We start from the raw sequence: 20,377 nt of genomic DNA, 5'->3' as shown, positions 1-20,377 counted from the left end.
AACTCATCTCATTAGGCCACACAGACTTCGGGAGTGATTGTTGTTGTTTAGCAAAACTGTGAATGGGATCATCATCGTCATCATCATCAACGTCAGCCATGATCTGTCTACCGCTGGATGAATCCCTCCCCGAGCCGTCGCCACACTGTCACGCGAGGCGACGATCTCTCCTAGCTGCTGCCTACGAGTTGATTTAATCGCTCCATCTCCACGGTGGACGTACTCTCTGGCGTTTCATCCACCTTTTGGCCGCCACACAGTCGGCCCTCATCCGTCCATGCGCCATCTGATGAGACGTTTTGATCACGCAACTATTTGGTCCAACGTTCCAATGCAGGACCCTCTTGCAAAGAAGGAAATAAATATTGGAACTCAGTGAGGTTTTCCATCAGCCGTGAGTAAAATCGTGAGTCTCCTGAATCCTGAGCCCTCTCTCTACCTTGAGCAACCGGATCGATGAGCGTGGTGAGGTGGGGTCCGCTAACCTCACGATCCCCTTTCATCGGATGGCCCTCGTGCAATAGTGGATTGCCATATTACAATTTGATTTACCAACGTAAGGGAGGAAGAGCTGCTCATGGATAAAGGCGGGCTGAACTCTCAAATGGGAGCTGCTTCCAACTGACACGTGTGACCGAGTTGAGCCTCCCAGAAACTCGGCATTTTTTACACTAACTCATGCAACCTGTAAGGCAGCCAGAGGTCGATTCATGATAAAGCGCAAACACTGTAACTTTCCTATGGCTGCTACCATAGTTTGCAGTTCCCGTGAACACTTTACTCAAATTATTCCTTCTCCCAGCTTGAGAACTCGATCTCACAGACTGACTGTTCAACCACCATACTGCAGATCACAAAAACACTCACACCCACTCACTCACTCACCCACCCACCCGCTCACTCATCCAATAACCCAATCAGCCACTCACTTGCCCACTCACTCACGCACTCAACCACTCTCACACCCACCCGCTCACCCATCCACCCACCCGCTCATCCATCCACCCACCCGCTCACCCGCTCACCCATCCACCCACCCGCTCACCCATCCACTAACCCAATCAGCCACTCACTTGCCCACTCAGCCACTCTCACACCCACCCGCTCACCCATCCACCCATCCACTCATCCGCTCACCCATCCAATAACCCAATCAGCCACTCACTTGCCCACTCACTCACGCACTCAACCACCCTCACACCCACCCGCTCACCCATCCACTCATCCGCTCACCCATCCAATAACCCAATCAGCCACTCACTTGCCCACTCACTCACGCACTCAGCCACCCTCACACCCACCCGCTCACCCATCCAATAACCCAATCAGCCACTCACTTGCCCACTCACTCACGCACTCAGCCACCCTCACACCCACCCGCTCACCCGCTCACCCGCTCACCCATCCACCCACCCGCTCACCCATCCACTAACCCAATCAGCCACTCACTTGCCCACTCACTCACGCACTCAGCCACCCTCACACCCACCCGCTCACCCATCCAATAACCCAATCAGCCACTCACTTGCCCACTCACTCACGCACTCAGCCACCCTCACACCCACCCGCTCACCCGCTCACCCATCCACCCACCCACCCGCTCACCCATCCACTAACCCAATCAGCCACTCACTTGCCCACTCAGCCACTCTCACACCCACCCGCTCACCCATCCACCCATCCACTCATCCGCTCACCCATCCAATAACCCAATCAGCCACTCACTTGCCCACTCACTCACGCACTCAACCACCCTCACACCCACCCGCTCACCCATCCACTCATCCGCTCACCCATCCAATAACCCAATCAGCCACTCACTTGCCCACTCACTCACGCACTCAGCCACCCTCACACCCACCCGCTCACCCATCCAATAACCCAATCAGCCACTCACTTGCCCACTCACTCACGCACTCAGCCACCCTCACACCCACCCGCTCACCCATCCACCCACTAACCCATCCACTAACCCAATCAGCCACTCACTTGCCCACTCAGCCACTCATCCACTCACCCATCCAATAACCCAATCAGCCACTCACTTGCCCACTCACTTGCCCACTCACTCACGCACTCAGCCACCCTCACACCCACCCGCTCACCCATCCGCTCATCCGCTCACCCATCCAATAACCCAATCAGCCACTCACTTGCCCACTCACTCACGCACTCAGCCACCCTCACACCCACCCGCTCACCCATCCACTCATCCGCTCACCCATCCAATAACCCAATCAGCCACTCACTTGCCCACTCACTCACGCACTCAGCCACCCTCACACCCACCCGCTCACCCGCTCACCCATCCAATAACCCAATCAGCCACTCACTTGCCCACTCACTCACGCACTCAGCCACCCTCACACCCACCCGGTTACCTCGCTTCTCGTTCTGCTTCTTCCCTCGCACTGTTCCACTCCGGAATTCCCCGCCCCCACCAAGATCTCACAACCTTCCCCCCAATTTCAGAAACGTATACATTGTCATCTATTCCCAAACTTCAATTCGATTCGCGATTTGGGTCTTTAGAGCTGTACTCAGCAAACGTAAACAAACGCAAAGACAAATACCCTCCCGTATAGACTTAACAGACTGAAGGGGCAAGTGCTGTTAGCGAGCACCTATGAAGGCCGGAACGGTACACGAGGGGGTGGTTGGCCAGCACCACGCCCGACCGCCTTTGTCTCCCAGTGGTGATGTTTACACATCGCACCAGGTATTCATTTGAGGCTGAGTCGACCTAGGGGAGGCCCAGGACCGGTTCTGATAATCGTCACTGGGTGTTGGCCGTGAGCGGGAATCGAACTCGGGTCGCCGGGTTCATAGCGCTGTGCGCTAACTGCTACACCACCGCTCCCCACACATACACACACACGTGACAACAAGCCGAGCGAAATCAATTAACCATCTTCTTTTATTGGGTGATCACAGCTTTTGGGGTAGTAAGGAGGTTGGTGGGGGGGGTGTTAGGTACTAAGAAGTTAGGGGGGGAGGTTAGGGGGGGGAGGTTAGGGGTGTGGATTTGTGGCCGGGCGTTCGACGTTCTCGGTCAGTTGCAGTAGTTCTCCATGTCGTAGATGGAGCACTTGCGGTGGCAGCACTGCTCCACGATGCCGCGTCGCGTTCTCGGGCTCTCTCCTCGGGCGCCCGGAGCAGCGACTCCTCCCCGCAGCTCGCCCTCGCCCTCCGACACCACCCCCCCCTGCTGCTCGCCGGCGTCGGTCTCGGTCCGGATGACTGCGAGCGAACGAGGGGGTTGGGTGAGGGGGGTCAGCACGCATTACCTGATTATCCTGCTATCAAAATTACCAGAGGTGTGGACTCGAGTCATGTGACTTGGACTCGAGTCAGACTCGAGTCATGAATTTGATGACTTGCGACTCGACTTGGACTTGCATAACAATGACTTTGTCCCACCTATGAAAATTAGCAACATATGTAGTAGCTATATATGCTACGGGCCCCGCACTTTCAAGGGCCCCGCGCTAAATGCTTTCAAGCTATCAATTCCGTGATTTTAATTTTATTTTTATTTTACTTTTATTAATTTTAATTTTTTACCTACGTGACTTTCCCAAAAAAACCTAAGAATATGAATCCTTGCAATCACGAAAGCTTCAAATCTATAACTATCAATTCCGGATAAGTGATTCTGCACTTGCTCTATTACTATAGTACTATACCGCCTTTAACTTTTACGGACAATTGGGTGTATTAAGGTTAGCGATTTGTCGTATTATCTGGCTGTATAGCAAATGAAAAAATACAACTACTTTACCATGCAAGTGAAAAATTAGTGTTTTAATATTTGTGTGTTTTATTTATTTAGGGGCTCTTTATAACATATGCTACAGGCCCCGCACTCGCTTAATTCGGCACTGGGTGCAAGGTAAAAAAAATAAAGGCAACACGTTGGTCGGTTTAACACGTGGTAAGGCTTTCGAGACCCAAGTATCATCCATAATAGAGGGGTTTTTTGTTGTTTAGGGGTGAGATCGCGTAAATGTATAAAAGTGTTGTTAAACCCGCCACCACCAAACACGGCCAATTTGTTAAGTTTTGTAACGTTAACAGAACGTGCCGAGAGAGCAAAGCCACAACAGCTGTTGCCTGATGAAGCACACACAGGTAGACACACACAGGTAGACACACACAGGTAGACACACACACAGGTACACCGACACACAGGTAGACACACACACAGGTCGACACACACAGGTAGACACACACAGGTAGACACACACACAGGTAGACACACACAGGTAGACACACACAGGTAGACACACACACACAGGTAGACACACACAGGTAGACACACATACACAGGTAGACACACACAGGTAGACACACACAGGTAGACACACACACACAGGTAGACACACACACACAGGTAGACACACACAGGTAGACACACACACAGGTAGACACACACAGGTAGACACACACACACAGGTAGACACACACAGGTAGACACACACAGGTAGACACACACACAGGTAGACACACACAGGTAGACACACACACACAGGTAGACACACACAGGTAGACACACACAGGTAGACACGCACACACACACAATCGGCGCAGAGGCACTCGGGGAGGGGGGGGGTCGCGCACCGTCAGGCAGCTCCCTGCGCGTCTTGCTGGGCGTGTAGAAGAAGCCGCGGTCGCCGCACACCACGTAGAGCGCCTCCACGAGGTGCGATCCGCACAGATGGGTACCGCCGGCGCCTGTCAGCGCCGACGCGTGGGCGGGCACCGGACTCATCAGCGAGAGCAGCAGCAGGAGCAGCGCGGGCAGCAGCAGCAGAGAGAGCATGGCCGACGGCGCCCTCGGAGAACGTGGTGACATCGTGGGTGGTGGTTGGTGGTGGAGAGGCTGCAGAGGACAGGCGTGGGGGGATATTGCGGCGTTAGAGAGGTCGCCCATGTGGGTGGCTCGCAGCCGGCATCGCAGAGATACATTGGGCATTGTGTGGTAAAGAGCTTTATCGCTCTTCGGATTCCTCCAGTGTAGATACAGCTTCTGATTCCGAACGCGGGATTCAGCCGCCGCCCGTGACTTAAACCGGGGTTTGTCCGGCGCAAGATGATTCCTGAACGGGAAAACCCACGAGCTTCGGTCATCACGAGCGCGCAGAGTGCAAGTGCGTCGATGGTTCCGAGTCCGATCGTCACCCAACGTCGATTCGGTTCTTCACGTCCTTTGGATCGCGGTATCGCCTACTGTGCGAAAGAGCGGCGCACTTGGGAAGGGGATCTCGGAGGTAGCTCTGTGGTAGCTATTTCTGCGGGCCGTTCCTTAACGCGAGACATTTACACTTTCGCCAAGAGCATCGTCGGAACAGATCCGTGCAGGGCAACATCGCAAACGAATAAATCGATAAAAGCATCACGACGTCGTTTGTCACGCTGTCGCGTTGAGCGGGTTTCCACCGAGGGATAAGATGCAGAGCCATTCGCACGTCAGCCTTTTCTTTTGACCATTCCCACTGCTGCATGAAGACCTCCCCCACGCCGAGTTGGTCGTGGGGGGCGGGAGGGGCGATGGTCAGTGCGTGTTGGTGAAACAAAAAAAAAGGTGGCCCAAGACCCCTTCAGACATCAGCCACATATGTAGCTGCTACATGTGTAGTAGCTGCATGTGTAGTAGCTGCATGTGTAGTAGCTGCATGTGTAGTAGCTGCATGTGTAGTAGCTACATGTGTAGTAGCTACATGTGTAGAAGCTACATGTGTAGTAGCTGCATGTGTAGTAGCTGCATGTGTAGTAGCTGCATGTGTAGTAGCTGCATGTGTAGTAGCTACATGTGTAGTAGCTGCATGTGTAGTAGCTACATGTGTAGTAGCTACATGTGTAGTAGCTGTATGTGTAGTAGCTGCATGTGTAGTAGCTGCATGTGTAGTAGCTACATGTGTAGTAGCTACATGTGTAGTAGCTACATGTGTAGTAGCTGCATGTGTAGTAGCTACATGTGTAGTAGCTACATGTGTAGTAGCTGCATGTGTAGTAGCTGCATGTGTAGTAGCTGCATGTGTAGTAGCTGCATGTGTAGTAGCTACATGTGTAGTAGCTGTATGTGTAGTAGCTGCATGTGTAGTAGCTGCATGTGTAGTAGCTACATGTGTAGTAGCTACATGTGTAGTAGCTGCATGTGTAGTAGCTACATGTGTAGTAGCTACATGTGTAGTAGCTACATGTGTAGTAGCTACATGTGTAGAAGCTACGGGCCCCGCGCTAAATGCTTTCAAGCTATCATATTCCGGTTCAGTGATTCTGCACTTGCTCTATTACTATAGTACTATACCGCCTTCAACTTGTATGAACGACTGGGTATTTAAGGTGAGCGATTTGTCGTATTATCTGGCTCTATTGCAAATGAAAAAATACAATTACTTTACTATGCAAGTTAAAAATCTGTGTTTTAGTATTTGTGTTTATTTTTATTTTTTTAGCGCCCCTGTATAACATATGCTACAGGCCGTAATAAGAATTGTATATGACGTCACAATTGCAGGTCTTTTCGCACCGGCACCACGTTTCCCCAAGGGAGGGTTTGACGAACGCGGCGGGCACGACGAGCCCGGAGAACGTTTGACGCGGTCGGAAAACACCGACGCCAGTGCGGCGAGTGGCGTCTCCGAACCGGTCCTGGGCTCTCCACTTGGCTGCCCCGCCAAGCAACGAGTGACGTTCGGTCAAACGGTGTCGATGAGCGGGCTCGGGGGGAAGGGGGGGGGAAGGGCCCTCATCTAGCAGTGGATTGAAGAAACAGATCGCGGCAACTCGACGGAGATTGGAGTCAGGATCGCCATGGGGGAAGTAATAGCGGCATTTCGGAAGGATGCTGCTGACAAAGACGAATGAAACTATACACTTTTTTTATTTTACCAGGTAAGACCCACTGAGCTTCAGAGCTCTTTTTTTTCAGAAGCGACCTGACCACAAATGATAGCTCAGCGAAGTGGATTGTCGCGTGGAAATTTATTGCAGTCGCATTAATATGGAGGGATTAGCCGGAAGACCCATAGAAAAATCCATGTGGCCACGGGGAGAACGTGCAAACTCCAAATATACAGCAGGCTCGGGATCCAACCCACGACCTCCTGTATACTAGGCGAGGTAGTTAACATCTCATACAGACCTATAAATCCACAGAGACCTATGGACCTACAGAGACCCAAACACCTATACACCTATACAGCAGGCATAGTCAGAGTCGGCATCGAACCCACGACCTCCTGTATACCAGGCGAGGTAGTTAACATCTCATACAGACCCATAAACCCACAGAGACCCATAGACATAGAGAGACCCAAACACCCATACACCTATACAGCAGGCATAGTCAGGGTCGGCATCGAACCCACGACCTCCTGTACACCAGGCGAGGTAGTTAACATCTCCTCGACACCGTGATGCCCCTCGCTACCGCGGCAGAGAGTTTCAACAGATGGTTTAAGAAGAGCCGAGTGTAAAGTGCAGAAGGTTGCACTCCCGGAATGGGAGACAAGACCTGTGTCAGAGTTATGGATTGTGGCGTCCGATGGAGACATGAAGTTGGAGAAAACGAGTAATGAGAGAGTTCTAGAGCAGACGAGGAGGAGATAAACCCCCACTTAGAAACAATACAAGAAAGTGAAAACGATACGAATTCGGCAAATGCTGCTCGGTAACTTGAAGAACGTTGCGACGAGAGCGAAACGAAGAAGAGAGCTCAAGATCGGAGAGGATTTGAGGGCGTTCGAGATAAAGACACTGCCATGGGGCACACGACCCAGGTGAGGCTTGCACCAGAGCGAGTGTGGCCGAGCGACCACGCGGTGGGGCTACCTGTCACCTTACCTGCGTAGAGACGGAGAGGCCGGTGGGTGCTGACGGAAGCTGTTGGGAGGTGAAACTTCTGTCCTGGTCGACTGACAAAGTTGTGCGGCTGATGGAGATCTTCGCACCTGCTTATATACCCCGTTCGGAGCGTCCACCCAACTTTTTTTTTTCGCTCAAAAAAATGTTTTTTTGCAGTCGTTGTCAGAATTACGATCACGGATCAGCCGTTAGCCGCACGCGCTCGCCGCGTGCCACGGAACATTCTCAACTCGAAGCCAAACGCGAGTGGTGTCCACTGCTTTTAGCCTAATTGCTCGATTGCCATTAGCAAGCGCTTGGCAAATGGGAGTTGGTAGAGCGTTAAAGTGTTGTCTATACCATGTGCAGGGATGGACAGGTGTGGGTGCAGTGCATGCGCGTGTGTGCCGTGCGTGCCCATCAGCCGCGGTGGGAGACGGAGGAGTCCCGGGATGGTGTTGTTAGTGTTCACATCACCTCCTCGCGTACCACACCGGCCTTAATAGGCCCTCGCTAACAACACTTTGACCAACATCGTCTGTATGGCCTCGCACGCGGGGTGCGTTTGTGTGTTTGTTTGTGTGTGCTTGTTAGTGGGCGAGCGGTTAGCGATCCCAGCGGCCCAGGTACACCTGGTCACGCGCAAGCAAATGAACTTGTTTTGAACCTCAGGTGCCGGTCAGGTTACCATCGTCACCGATGATGAAAATTGGCTCCATGCGCCATGTGCGTGCCCCTTATACCTGAAGTTAATGGCGGAGCATGGTTGGTATGGGCCCTGGGGCAAGGATTTAAATTGGGCCCCGTGTCAAGATTCCATCCGTCACCTGTCCCCCTCCTTCATAGACCGATGTCCTAGCCCCATTCGGCCTGCCTGTGGGTCCCGGTGCAGTTGAACCGCCTGCACACTCCACAGCTCGCCAGCATCAATGGCTCAATCGGTGTATTGAAGACGGTGATGCTCTACGCGCTCTTTGGAGGTCGACTTGCACGCAAGATAAAATACCTGGTGTGTTATTGGTCAATCCTCACGTCTTCGGCCGATACATTTTCCAGGAAAGCTTCGCTGAGTCTCAACCCTCTTTGTCAGGAGGGGTCCTGCTTATATCGGGATGCTGGGCCGAATGTATCAATGAGTGTTTGGCTTCGTGTGATTAGAAAAAACGAAGAACCCGGCGGAGAATAAAAACAATGCACGTGGCGCTACACGAGGGAGCGGCGCTTCGTGAGTTCAGCTCGCGTGCAGCGGTGAGATGATCGCTGGAACGCGAGTGATGTCGACTGCTTGCTGATGCCTCCATCCAGCAGTGGATAGAAAATAGCTGCTGCTGCTGCTGATGATGATGACACTCATCACTACCATACTCCTGTCCACACTTTGCCTAGGCGGCACACCTACAACACCCGTCAAGCTCGAGTGGACACCCATCTAAGCGCTGAGCAGGCTGCCAATAAAAATACCCTGCTAAGCTTACGAGGTTAGACGAGATCTGGCACACTCACAGTGGACGAGTCACCGCGAGAGTGCGAGCACTTTCATTGGCATCTCTGTGTGTGCACGTATTGGGTTGACGTGGCGTGGCCATGTCTCGGTTGACTTCCATTGGGCCCCATGTATCGTGACCCGATGGTCAGCACTACTGGACTTGCCATCCGCAGCTCGCCCGTCCGTTAGACCTCCAGGCGCGGCAGTTTGGAATAATGGGGCAAGTTTCCTACATTGTCCTTGCCTCTCTGTCCACCCAGCGATTTAAACTGGGTACTTCACGGTTTTCAATCCACCACCTCCCCATTGCATTACGCATCAGCGATGATTAAACAAAATCATCTTCGGTTGAGCATCGTCGGCCATGGTCTATCCACTGCTGGCTGAAGTCCTCCCTAAGCCGTAGCAATCTCTCACGGTCTTTGCGGATTGACAATCCATCTCCCTCCTGCACCGTGGAGACGGTGCGATTAAATAATCCGTTGCTGTACCTCCGCATAGAAAATAAATTCGAGTTTAGCCTATGCATTTATTGGACGTGTGTTAAACCAGCATCGTCAGCTTCATAAAAACGCAAACTCTGGACCGGTTTTCGCTTTCCTTTGTCGGGGGCTCATCGGCATATGTCGTCAATGCTGAAATTCCGTCTGTGCACGCGCGCGCGTGAGCAGCTGGCACTAAGAGCACGCGCCAGCCACGTGGCGTGGACATTTGCCCGTTAATTGCAGCGTGGTGATTGTGGGGTTTATTAATTAATTAATTTATTTATTAATTCTTTAAAAGCATTTCCGCTCCAGAAAATTGTCAGGTCCGACTGACAGAGCGTGCTGCTGCTGCTGCTGCTGCTGCTCTTGCCCGCGAGATGCGTCGCCTTTGATGCAATCGGCCGTGATTTATTTTCCTCAGTTTCAGCCGAAATTCGTGGCCGTTACTCAGACTGCCAGCTACAGGAGGTCACTTGAGGGAATTCACAAAAAAACTAAACGCAGGCACACAGCAAGATCTGCTGATGCAGTACAAGTACGCTCTATACCTTAGTCTGTAAACGTGTGTGCGAGTACAAGGTTCTGAATTCACAATTGATCCATGTGAGCGTCTCAATAATTGTCCGATGTTTCTGTTGCGTTCTTTGCTGTTGCGTCCCCCCAATAACAACTCTCTTCGCTTGGGCAGATGTGTCGCTTTGTTCTCGTATTTATCTGAAGTCCAACGCTGCAGTCTTCATCAGACCTTCTCGCATTGTCCTGTAGTTTATTTTCATGAGCTTAATATATCTGGACCCCCCCCCCCCCCCCCCTTGCAAAAAAGAAGTTCCATCTCAAAAGATTACAGTATCCAGGTGAATGTATATCCGTAATTTTAAACATATTTACGTAATCAGAAAATCTGAGCTGGTTAACACTACCACCGTCTGTATTCATGCCTCTGTTTCTCCAATCCAGTTTCGAGAATCTATCTTTAAGAGTAAATCTCTAAATCGGCTCAGCCTCCCGTAAGTCACGTGACTCACACGTGGCCACCCCCCACTGTGAGTCCCTCCCCTCTCCCCGCCCACTGCGAAAACGGAAGCTGCTCCGCGCAGCTCATTTCTGCTCGCTCCTTCCTTCTCTCTCAACCTCGCTCTTTCCTCCCCCTCCCCCACCCCCTCTCAGCATCACCTCTCATTCCCCAGCATCTTGGCCCGGTTATTCCTTCCCCCCCTCCTCCCCTTCCTGCCCGGCGCTCCTCCTCGTTTCTGCTGCTCATCTTGAGCCGTGCCCTCTTTGTCTGGGGCTCCACGGTGGCGAGATGTTAACTACCTCGCCTGGTATACAGGTTGTTGTGGGTTCCATCCTCACCCTGACGCCTGCTGTATACTTGGAGTTTGCATGTTCTCCCCGTGGTCACGTGGATTGTTTCTTCTGGTCCTCCGACTTTTACCTCCACATTTAGAATCATGCGTTTAGAGTGTTTGGCGACTAAACATTTCCACACGATGAGCCTCTTAATTTTAGCTTTTAGTTGTGAGCAGGTCGCTTTTGCGAAAGAGCTATGTAGCTCAGTGGGCCTTGCTTGGTAAAAAGAGTAAATCATTACAATGAATGAGTGCTTTAGGGATTTCCGTCCCGGAATAATTTCCCCTTTCCTGTCCCCTCGTCCTGGCTGTGCACGTATCTTCTCTCTTCTCGATCATCTTTTTCTTTCCATACATTAATATCATTCGCTCGACTCCACGTTCTCGTGATTCGCCATGTGTAAGATATGTTACGTAGTATAAAGTTGCCACGAGTGACTTTGTTCAGAGTATGTATCTCCTTGTTTGACTCCTCCTTACGCTTGGTATGTTGCCACTGTCTCCATGAAATCTCAGCTGTGAAATGTTGCCATTTTATATAGATGTGTGTGTGTGTGTACCCACTGGGATGGTGCAAGGTGGACCCGGGCCTGGTTTAGATATCACCTGGCACCGATGATAGCCGTGGCCGGGAATCGAACTTAACGTTAATAGCGCAGTGCACTAACCACGATACCACCGCTTCCGTCGTTACAGATAAAGCCTCCCCCGTGTGCACGGCATTTTTTATTCTTTTCCACCGTCAAACCGATCGGGAGTGTCTTGACGAGTCGCCCACAAGAGGGCACTGGGAGCTCAGTGAACTCAAACTCGCGCGCGGCATTTGGAGTATCGTGGTAGTCAACGTTTCTCAACCACATTGTGTGTATATATGTATGTTGAACTTCTTTCGCACCGTACGTATCCAACCGTGCTAATCGGAGATGCGTTTTCCTGATTAGCACAAGGCTCGATTAAGATAACGAAGGTGAGCTCTTCCCACACTCTTTCTGTTGGCATTGAGCCTTGACCTGACAATCCACTTGTTGGTAGCGCCTGAGGTGGAGTAACTTTACCGGTTCCAATGTCTTTACGTGGCCAACGCCAGTGGCCTTTTAGTGACAATCACTTGAACATGAGCGTGGTTATCGAGTAATTGACCCTGATTGGCCGTGGATATAAATCGGTTCCTGATCAAGTTTTGTTTTTTCCATCTTTGGTAGGGCACTGATTCCTGCCCTGCTCTGGCCCATGGATGATTGTTATTAGACGCGATAGCGTCCAAGCGTTGTGCTCGATCTAGTGGTAGATCAAAGGTGATGCAGGACATTTAATGTCATATGTATACAGCATAACGTATAGGTGTATACTCTTTGGTTCTTTCGGTAAAGTCACGTAGGTATAAAATAAAATAAATCACGACGTTTCGGGCGCAACACAAGCGTCCGTCATCATGCTTCCCACCTGATGACGGATGCTTGTGTTGCGCCCGAAAGAACCAAAGATTATGGATTCCTGCAGTCACGAAAGCTTCAAATCAAGATTGAACGTATAGGTGCCCTATTAAAAAAAAAGCAAGCCCGGCCAAACGGCAATCGGTTAACCGGTCACCGTTCGTATTAATTACATCGGTGTGCCGTTGCCAGAAAGTTAGGACCCGCAAAAGCAAAAAGTTTCCTGCGGAATGCTGGAAATGAATGAATGAGCGCGCCGATCGAGCCCACCGGGTGGTGCCGTCCATATTTCGCAGTTGAGGTGCAAATGTATTTATTGTACGGCTCATACGAGTGAACGTATTGATTAGCCCGCTCATTGCAAATGGCTATCACGTAATTCGCCGTTATTGGCCTCACGCAGAGCGAGTGGGGGAACGATACCGCTACCCTCCCCCCCACGCTCGCCTGGTGCCGACAAAGTGAAATGTCCGGCGCGGGGCTCACGAACCACCACCTGTGAAGGCGTCCTCAGCAGTACGGCTCGGGGCCGCTTTCCACAGCCGTGTGGAGCGATCCGTGCAGTGCCGGATGATCCTCGTAGCAAAAGTAGCTACACGTGCTACGGGCCCCGCACTCTCAAGGGCCCCGCGCTAAATGCGTGTAAGCTATCAATTCAGGTTCAGTGATTCTGCACTTGCTCTATTACTATAGTACTATACTGCCTTCAACGTTTATGAACGACTGGGTGTTTAAGGTTAGCGATTTGTCGTAATATCTGGCTGTATAGCAAATGAAAAGAAATACAATTATTTTACTATGCAAGTGAAAATTTTGTGTTTTAATATTTACGTGTTTTTTTTTATTTAGGGCCCCTTTATAACATATTGTACAGGCCCCGCACGCGCTTAATCCGGCCACTGGGTCCGTGCCGCCTCCTCCTGAGCAAAATCACTCCGAGCTGAGCTCCACCCAATTAGCGTGGCGCAGTGGAAACCGTGCGGCCTTTCAGCAAGAGGGGCCATCGGTTCAATGTCATGGGCGGAATTTAGGGGAGGGGGGCACGAGGGAGGGGAAGCAACGCTCCTCCAAACTGGACGCCTGTATTAATTTATTTTCAGGAGTCTACAATTAAGGAAAAAAAAATATGAAATTATATGCACCCGTGATTCTTAATGTGAGGGACAAAGCGAACGCCTGCCCATCCAAATATTGAAGTCAAACTCTGCCAATGGTTCAATTCCTGACTCGAACGCCTATCTGGGTGGAGTTGATATGTTCTCTCCCTGTTCTACAGAGTGTGAGAGTGAGTGGAGTTTGTATGTTCTCTCCGTGTTCTACAGAGTGTGAGTGAGTGGAGTTTGAATGTTCTCTCCCTGTCCTCCATAGTGTGAGAGTGAGTGGAGTTTGCATGTTCTCTCCCTGTTCTACAGAGTGTGAGTGAGTGGAGTTTGAATGTTCTCTCCCTGTCCTCCATAGTGTGAGAGTGAGTGGAGTTTGAATGTTCTCTCCCTGTCCTCCATAGTGTGAGAGTGAGTGGAGTTTGAATGTTCTCTCCCTGTTCTACAGAGTGTGAGTGAGTGGAGTTTGTATGTTCTCTCCCTGTTCTACAGAGTGTGAGTGAGTGGAGTTTGAATGTTCTCTCCCTGTTCTACAGAGTGTGAGTGAGTGGAGTTTGAATGTTCTCTCCCTGTTCTACAGAGTGTGAGTGAGTGGAGTTTGTATGTTCTCTCCCTGTTCTACAGAGTGTGAGTGAGTGGAGTTTGAATGTTCTCTCCCTGTTCTACAGAGTGTGAGTGAGTGGAGTTTGAATGTTCTCTCCCTGTTCTACAGAGTGTGAGTGAGTGGAGTTTGAATGTTCTCTCCCTGTTCTACAGAGTGTGAGTGAGTGGAGTTTGAATGTTCTCTCCCTGTTCTACAGAGTGTGAGTGAGTGGAGTTTGCATGTTCTCTCCCTGTGTTCTACAGAGTGTGAGTGAGTGGAGTTTGAATGTTCTCTCCCTGTTCTACAGAGTGTGAGTGAGTGGAGTTTGAATGTTCTCTCCCTGTGTTCTACAGAGTGTGAGTGAGTGGAGTTTGCATGTTCTCTCCCTGTTCTACAGAGTGTGAGTGAGTGGAGTTTGAATGTTCTCTCCCTGTTCTACAGAGTGTGAGTGAGTGGAGTTTGAATGTTCTCTCCCTGTGTTCTACAGAGTGTGAGTGAGTGGAGTTTGAATGTTCTCTCCCTGTTCTACAGAGTGTGAGTGAGTGGAGTTTGAATGTTCTCTCCCTGTTCTACAGAGTGTGAGTGAGTGGAGTTTGTATGTTCTCTCCCTGTTCTACAGAGTGTGAGTGAGTGGAGTTTGTATGTTCTCTCCATGTTCTACAGAGTGTGAGTGAGTGGAGTTTGCATGTTCTCTCCATGTTCTACAGAGTGTGAGTGAGTGGAGTTTGTATGATCTCTCCCTGTTCTACAGAGTGTGACTGAGAGTGAGTGGAGTTTGCATGTTCTCTCCCTGTTCCACGTGGATTTTCTCTCGATTCTTCGGTGATTGGCAGTCAGTGCACCGCAACACCGGCGAGACAAAGGCCTCCACAGCGCACCTCGTGTGGCAATCTTGACCCCAACATACATCCTGCAGAAAGTTGCCCAACAGCCTATAAATCTGTTATGTGTTTGCATTTGGGAAAAATGTGTGGGCTGGTTGTTTTTCAACCCCTGCGGTGGAGCGGTGGCGCAGTGGTTTGCGCGCTAACGTGCGAACCCCGGACCCTCTCTGAGCTCAAGTCCCGACCGTCGCTAATGTCAGTGGCGAGTGACATCAGAAGAAGTCCTTTTAGTTTAATATTGCAAGCATGTTGAACTTCTTTCGCACCGTACGTAGCCAACCGTGCTAATCGGAGGTGCGGTATGCACAGTGTATACTTTTAACCAATTAAATATGAATGCGTAATATTTTTTTACGGTTATTACTTTTAATAGCGTTAAAGAAAGTTGAAGCTTTAATTCACACAGACGATTCATGCAATGAAATGTATCAAATTGTATTGTCAATCCACTGCGAGATGAAGTCTTGAACACACCGTGTTGGTCCTGGAGGTTGCTGGACCATACTTCACCACGCTGGCATGGGCCACCTCGACCAGCACCCCGTAAGCCCCGACGCAGTTGCACCGCCTGCGCACTCGAAAGCTACGCCACTGAGTGTGATGGGACGTGCGTTGTACCGGACATCTTTGAAACAAAGAAATGAGCTTCATAGCCCATCGGATTTCTTCAGGACAATAAAGATTCCGATTCTGAAATAATAAAGATGTTGTACATCGCTGCCTGGCTGGGGAAGATAACCGTGGCTCAGCCACGGTTGGCATGGGCCACGCAGTTGCACCGCCTGCGCACTCAAATATCGACACCCGCTGCCTGAAGTTTATTTACAACCGCAGAACCCTTGACCCTGCAGGTAATTCCTCTCCGCACCCCCCACCCACCACGAGTCTCTACTACCCCCTCGACCGCGCGTCCCCACCTCTCAAAAGGCCGCGTCTGCCGTCGCTGCTGGGAGTCAAACCCGTGCGCTTGCAGCGAGGAAGAATAGTCCCGGACAGCGTCTACCTCGCGACTTTGCTACCAAATAGCCCGGACGCGACTTCCACCGTCAAGAGAGAAGCACGCGGGCACGCGCGCGCAAGCGACCACGACGACTAAGACGACGACGATGATGATGATGCTACAGACCAGCGCGCCGAGCGCGCACGACAACTCTCGCGGGACGGCGATGTCGCCTGGGGGGGCTGCACCCGGCACGCGCCCCCATCCGTGGGAGGCCCCCAAAACCAGCCCGCAAGTCCCTCGCTGCACCGCCGCTACTCGCCGTCGACCTCCGCCCGCGACCCGAGAAGACACCGGCGCCGCAGAAGATGATGATGATGGTGACGATGATCGTGGCGACGGTGGCGGCGATGACGACGATGACGACGGTTGTGGCCTTTTGCGAAGCTGCGAGAGGCGCCTTGCGTTTCGTCAAAAAGTGGGGACCCAACGTCGCGGTGCGGGGGCCCGGCTACTGCTCCCGGCGCGAGAGCGACCAGGGAAGGGGACCTCGGCTGGAGCCACGGGCGGCATCAGCAGCAGCAGCAGCAGCAGGAGACCCGGCACGGCGCGCCGCAACGCGCGAGAACGCAACCGCGTGGCGCTGGTGAACAGAGGCTTCGCCGCGCTGCGAGACCGCGTCCCCGCGGCCCTGGGCCCCAGTTGGACCCCGCAGCAAGACCCCTGCCCCGGGGGGCCGCTCTCGCCGGGGTCGTCGGGCGAAGGCGCCGGGTCATCGGGGCCGACTCGGCTCAGCAAGGTGGAGACACTCCGAGCCGCCGCCGAATACATCCGCGCTCTCCAGCGTCTGCTGATGCTCTCCGAGTCGCCCCGTTATTTTCCAGAGGTCACCGCCAGCCCCGTCAACATCAGCACCACCACCGCCGCCGCCGCCTCCTCCTCCCCATCCACCATCACCTCCTCCACGACGGGCTGCGCTGGTAGTAGAGCAGCCGAGCCCTGCCATCTGGCCAGCTGGTTTGGCTTGGACGCGAAGTGCCATCCGTTGTTCGACACGCACGAGCAGCCGCACGAAGCCTCTCCAGCTTGGACGGGCCACGAGTTCTGGACGGGAGCGGGCCACGCGGAGAGCGGGGGAGACTCCTTTCTTCAAACCTCCCAGGAGCCGGGTCTGGGCTGGGCCCCCGCAGAGCCCCGTTCCGTCGGGCACGGGGCAGTTCCTGCGCCCCCCCTCGCCATGGACACTTGGGGAAGCCAGCGCACGTTCGGACTTTCAATATCGTCGGCGTCGTCTTCCTACTCGTACTGAGGGCACGGGTTCCGTGGCGCGAGGTTCCTCCGTTGTCTCTGACCTTGCGCTTCCGTGCGTAACGAGGCGCCAAGGCGTCGGATCTCTACCGCCGGTCACCGTCCTCTTGCTGCGAGGGATGATGACGAACCACCCCCCCCCCACACCCCACTCCCCTCGGGGTCACCGCCATCGATCGCCCTCTCGCGATGCAGTAACTCATCTGGCCGCCGTACATCGCTACAACTGCACGGAGGGCGTTCCATCGGGGCGGTGTTTCTCCTCCATTGACTGCCACTCCGTCGTTAGTCTCGACCACGGGTCCCCCATCCCTGCCAGCGACGCGTGCTGCCCAAGCCTCACTTTCTTCACTTGGCAGTCGCTACGACGCACCTGACTTGCGTGTGTTCTCAGTCATCAGTTATCGTAAAATGCAGTTTTAAATTGAATTACATCTCCTCCAGTTATCTAGGCTGCACGACGTGCGTGGCTTTGCATTGATAAATGCATCCGATGATGATGATGATTACGCAATGGTTTAGCACGCAGCACGAAAGGCACATCGTGTTCGATTCGTGTTGCATTGATGAACTGGTCCCCGTCAGTAGAATGTGGAATTTCCACCACTGCCTTAGGAATATTAACAGAAACACGCCGTTTTAACTGCCTAATGTTCATGTGAATTTGTGAATAATGACTTTATTTTACGAAATATGTCCTCTCTGAAAGGAGTTATCATCGTTGCTGTTGGTATCCGTCAAAGATCAAATGTGTTGTCACGGGTAACTGTGGAATGCAATACACTTTGAACTCATCAGCGAGCCAAATGGCCACATTTCTACAATGTTGTCTAAGTTACTTTAAAATGATTGTGCTTGTTTGTAATGGGAAAGAGCCGAGGTGAACAATGAACAAAAACTGAATTCCTTGGACAAAAATAAATAAAGCCTTGGATAACCACGATTTGTTTAGCGAGTCTGACTGCTGATGAGACCAAAAATGTCGAAACCAGTCGAGAGTTTGCTTGCATAAATATACGCTGGCTATCGTGAGATTTTTTTGTTTAAGTCAGCAAACAGATATGTTTCGATTTAAAGCTTTCGTGACTGCAGGGATTCATCTTCTTGGTTCTTTCGGTAAAGTCACGTAGAAGGGAAATAATAAAAGAATAAAAATTAAACACAATAAAATCATTCTCACGACGTTTCGGCTACAACGCAAGCAGCCGTTTTCAGGTGAAGAATGAGACACTGCCAAGCTAGGAGCTTATATATAAGCTGGGTTGGAGGTGGAAGAAGAGCGCCTTAACAAAAGAATGTGCATATCAAGAGGAATTTAGCATATTCATAGGAAATGCATTTCCCATGAGAAGACAAACAGATATGGTTAAAAAAAATATATATATATTTATGTGCACATATGGAACGAAAGCAGGGTTATTTATTTCATGCATTCGAGGTTCTGATGATCATTGGTCCCGCTTCACGGAGTGGATTTTACATCGGGAGTTTTCTTTTTCTCTTTCTGTGTGCGAGCCGTTGGTGGCTTGGGCTGAGATTACGGACGTGAAAATCCCCGGATTCGAACCGATGCCGACTCAGTGCTCTGAACTCGCGAGCCATCCGCGGCTTCCTCGTTTAAATATCTTCTAACGGTCCTTCTGGCGTCATTCGAGTCGAGAGTAGACCCAACGTGAAGTTTTCGTGACTGCAAGGATCCATACTCTTTGGTTCTTTCGGTAAAGTCACGTAGGTGAAAGGCTACACGGGCTGTGGTTGTCCCCACCCGATGACGGACGCTTGTGTTGCGCCCGAAACGTCGTGATTTAATTTAGTTGTTTTCACTTTTTTATTTTATTTTATTATTTTCACCTACGTGACTTTACCGAAAGAACCAACGAGTATAGACCAATGTGCCCTGGTGTTAATTTTAGTTTTTTCAATATTCGTGACTGGTAATGTACAAAAAAACATTGCAACTTTTAAATATATCACCAATTGGACTCTAACTTGGTTAACAGTTGTGTATATATATGTGTGTCCTGGACAACCCACTATTTGTATTCACTTGCATGTGATGTAGGAGGAAGATGAATAACTCTGTTGGTAACAGCTGTGTTGATGTTAATAACGATGGTATTAAAATGACACTGCCAGACTTGTGTTGCAGTATATGCATTCGCCGATATAACGCCCGCATGTGCCCATTATTTCACGACCGTTATGAAATTGCTCTCGCATGAGGAACCCTTCGATGGTTCCTTGCACTTTGCATGATTCTCGTTTAATTTGTCAAAACAATGGCAGACCTCTGCTGCAACTTTGTGGGGTGGCAGTGGCACAATCCGGCAACTCTGCGCGGTGGGCTACGTACGGTGCGAAAGAAGTTCAACACAACAAAGACAAAGATTCCCCGTATAGCCTTAACATGCTGTAGGGACAAGTGCTGTTAGCGTGCACCTATGAAGGCCGGAACGGTACACGAGGCCCGCACCACGCCCGACCGCCTTTTATTTTTAGCACGGTTGGCTACGTACGGTGTGAAAGAAGTTCAACGTACACACAGCGGCGCAACGCAGCCTGGGTATTCACAATTTATGGGGGGCATAATTAATTGTGCCCTGCGCTGTGAGACAGCATCAGCGTCGTTTGACGAGGTCTCCGGAGAAGAAAAATGCCCAAGGAAGCTGAAATGTACGGGAGGATATCGAAGCAGTTTGGGTGGTCCGCGTGCCTCTCGCGTGTTGGAGCGATGCAAAGAGCGAAACAAATGGACGAGTTGTATGCGTGTTGCATATTGAACTCATGTCGCACCGCACGTGGCCAGCCGCGCTTATCAGATGTCTGGGAAAGGACAATGAACTGAACACAGGCAGATGTCCTGAAATGGCTGTGCGCGCGTGTGCTCTAAAAAAAACCCAACTCCATGGCTCTGCCATGAAGACATCACAGCACCCCACGTGACAAATGTGAACGCGTTTC

At 51.3% G+C, this 20,377-nt stretch overlaps 2 protein-coding genes across 2 annotated transcripts; one reads left to right on the top strand and one right to left on the bottom strand.

Moving 5' to 3' along the window:
* Positions 1–2,899: 2,899 nt before the first annotated feature.
* Positions 2,900–7,973, bottom strand: INS (insulin). The gene is made up of 3 exons (XM_078595088.1): positions 7,849–7,973; positions 4,621–4,882; positions 2,900–3,240 (listed from the first exon to the last, which is right to left on the bottom strand). Exons 2-3 carry the CDS (start codon positions 4,853–4,855, stop codon positions 3,053–3,055), a joined length of 423 nt encoding a protein of 140 aa, XP_078451214.1. The 5' UTR covers positions 4,856–4,882; positions 7,849–7,973; the 3' UTR covers positions 2,900–3,052.
* Positions 7,974–15,687: 7,714 nt separating this feature from the next.
* Positions 15,688–17,417, top strand: LOC144718560 (uncharacterized). The gene is made up of 2 exons (XM_078593930.1): positions 15,688–15,775; positions 16,648–17,417. The coding sequence occupies exons 1-2, from the start codon at positions 15,688–15,690 to the stop codon at positions 17,415–17,417; spliced, it is 858 nt and encodes a 285-aa protein (XP_078450056.1).
* Positions 17,418–20,377: the final 2,960 nt, after the last annotated feature.

The sequence above is a fragment of the Lampetra planeri genome, chromosome 5, assembly GCF_965212315.1.
Source record: "Lampetra planeri chromosome 5, kcLamPlan1.2.h2, whole genome shotgun sequence".
NCBI lineage: Eukaryota > Metazoa > Chordata > Hyperoartia > Petromyzontiformes > Petromyzontidae > Lampetra > Lampetra planeri.
This window is presented reverse-complemented; position numbering and strand designations above follow the sequence as displayed.

Bases quoted from the DNA above. Each gene is read 5' to 3' on its own strand.
- LOC144718560 (XM_078593930.1), top strand. From the start codon at position 15,688: ATGGGCCACCTCGACCAGCACCCCGTAAGCCCCGACGCAGTTGCACCG. The intron at 15,776-16,647 runs GTGCGTTGTACC...GAGAGCGACCAG, and splicing joins GCCACTGAGTGTGATGGGAC to GGAAGGGGACCTCGGCTGGA.
- INS (XM_078595088.1), bottom strand. From the start codon at position 4,855: ATGTCACCACGTTCTCCGAGGGCGCCGTCGGCCATGCTCTCTCTGCTG. The intron at 3,241-4,620 runs GTGCGCGACCCC...GTTCGCTCGCAG, and splicing joins GCGCAGGGAGCTGCCTGACG to TCATCCGGACCGAGACCGAC.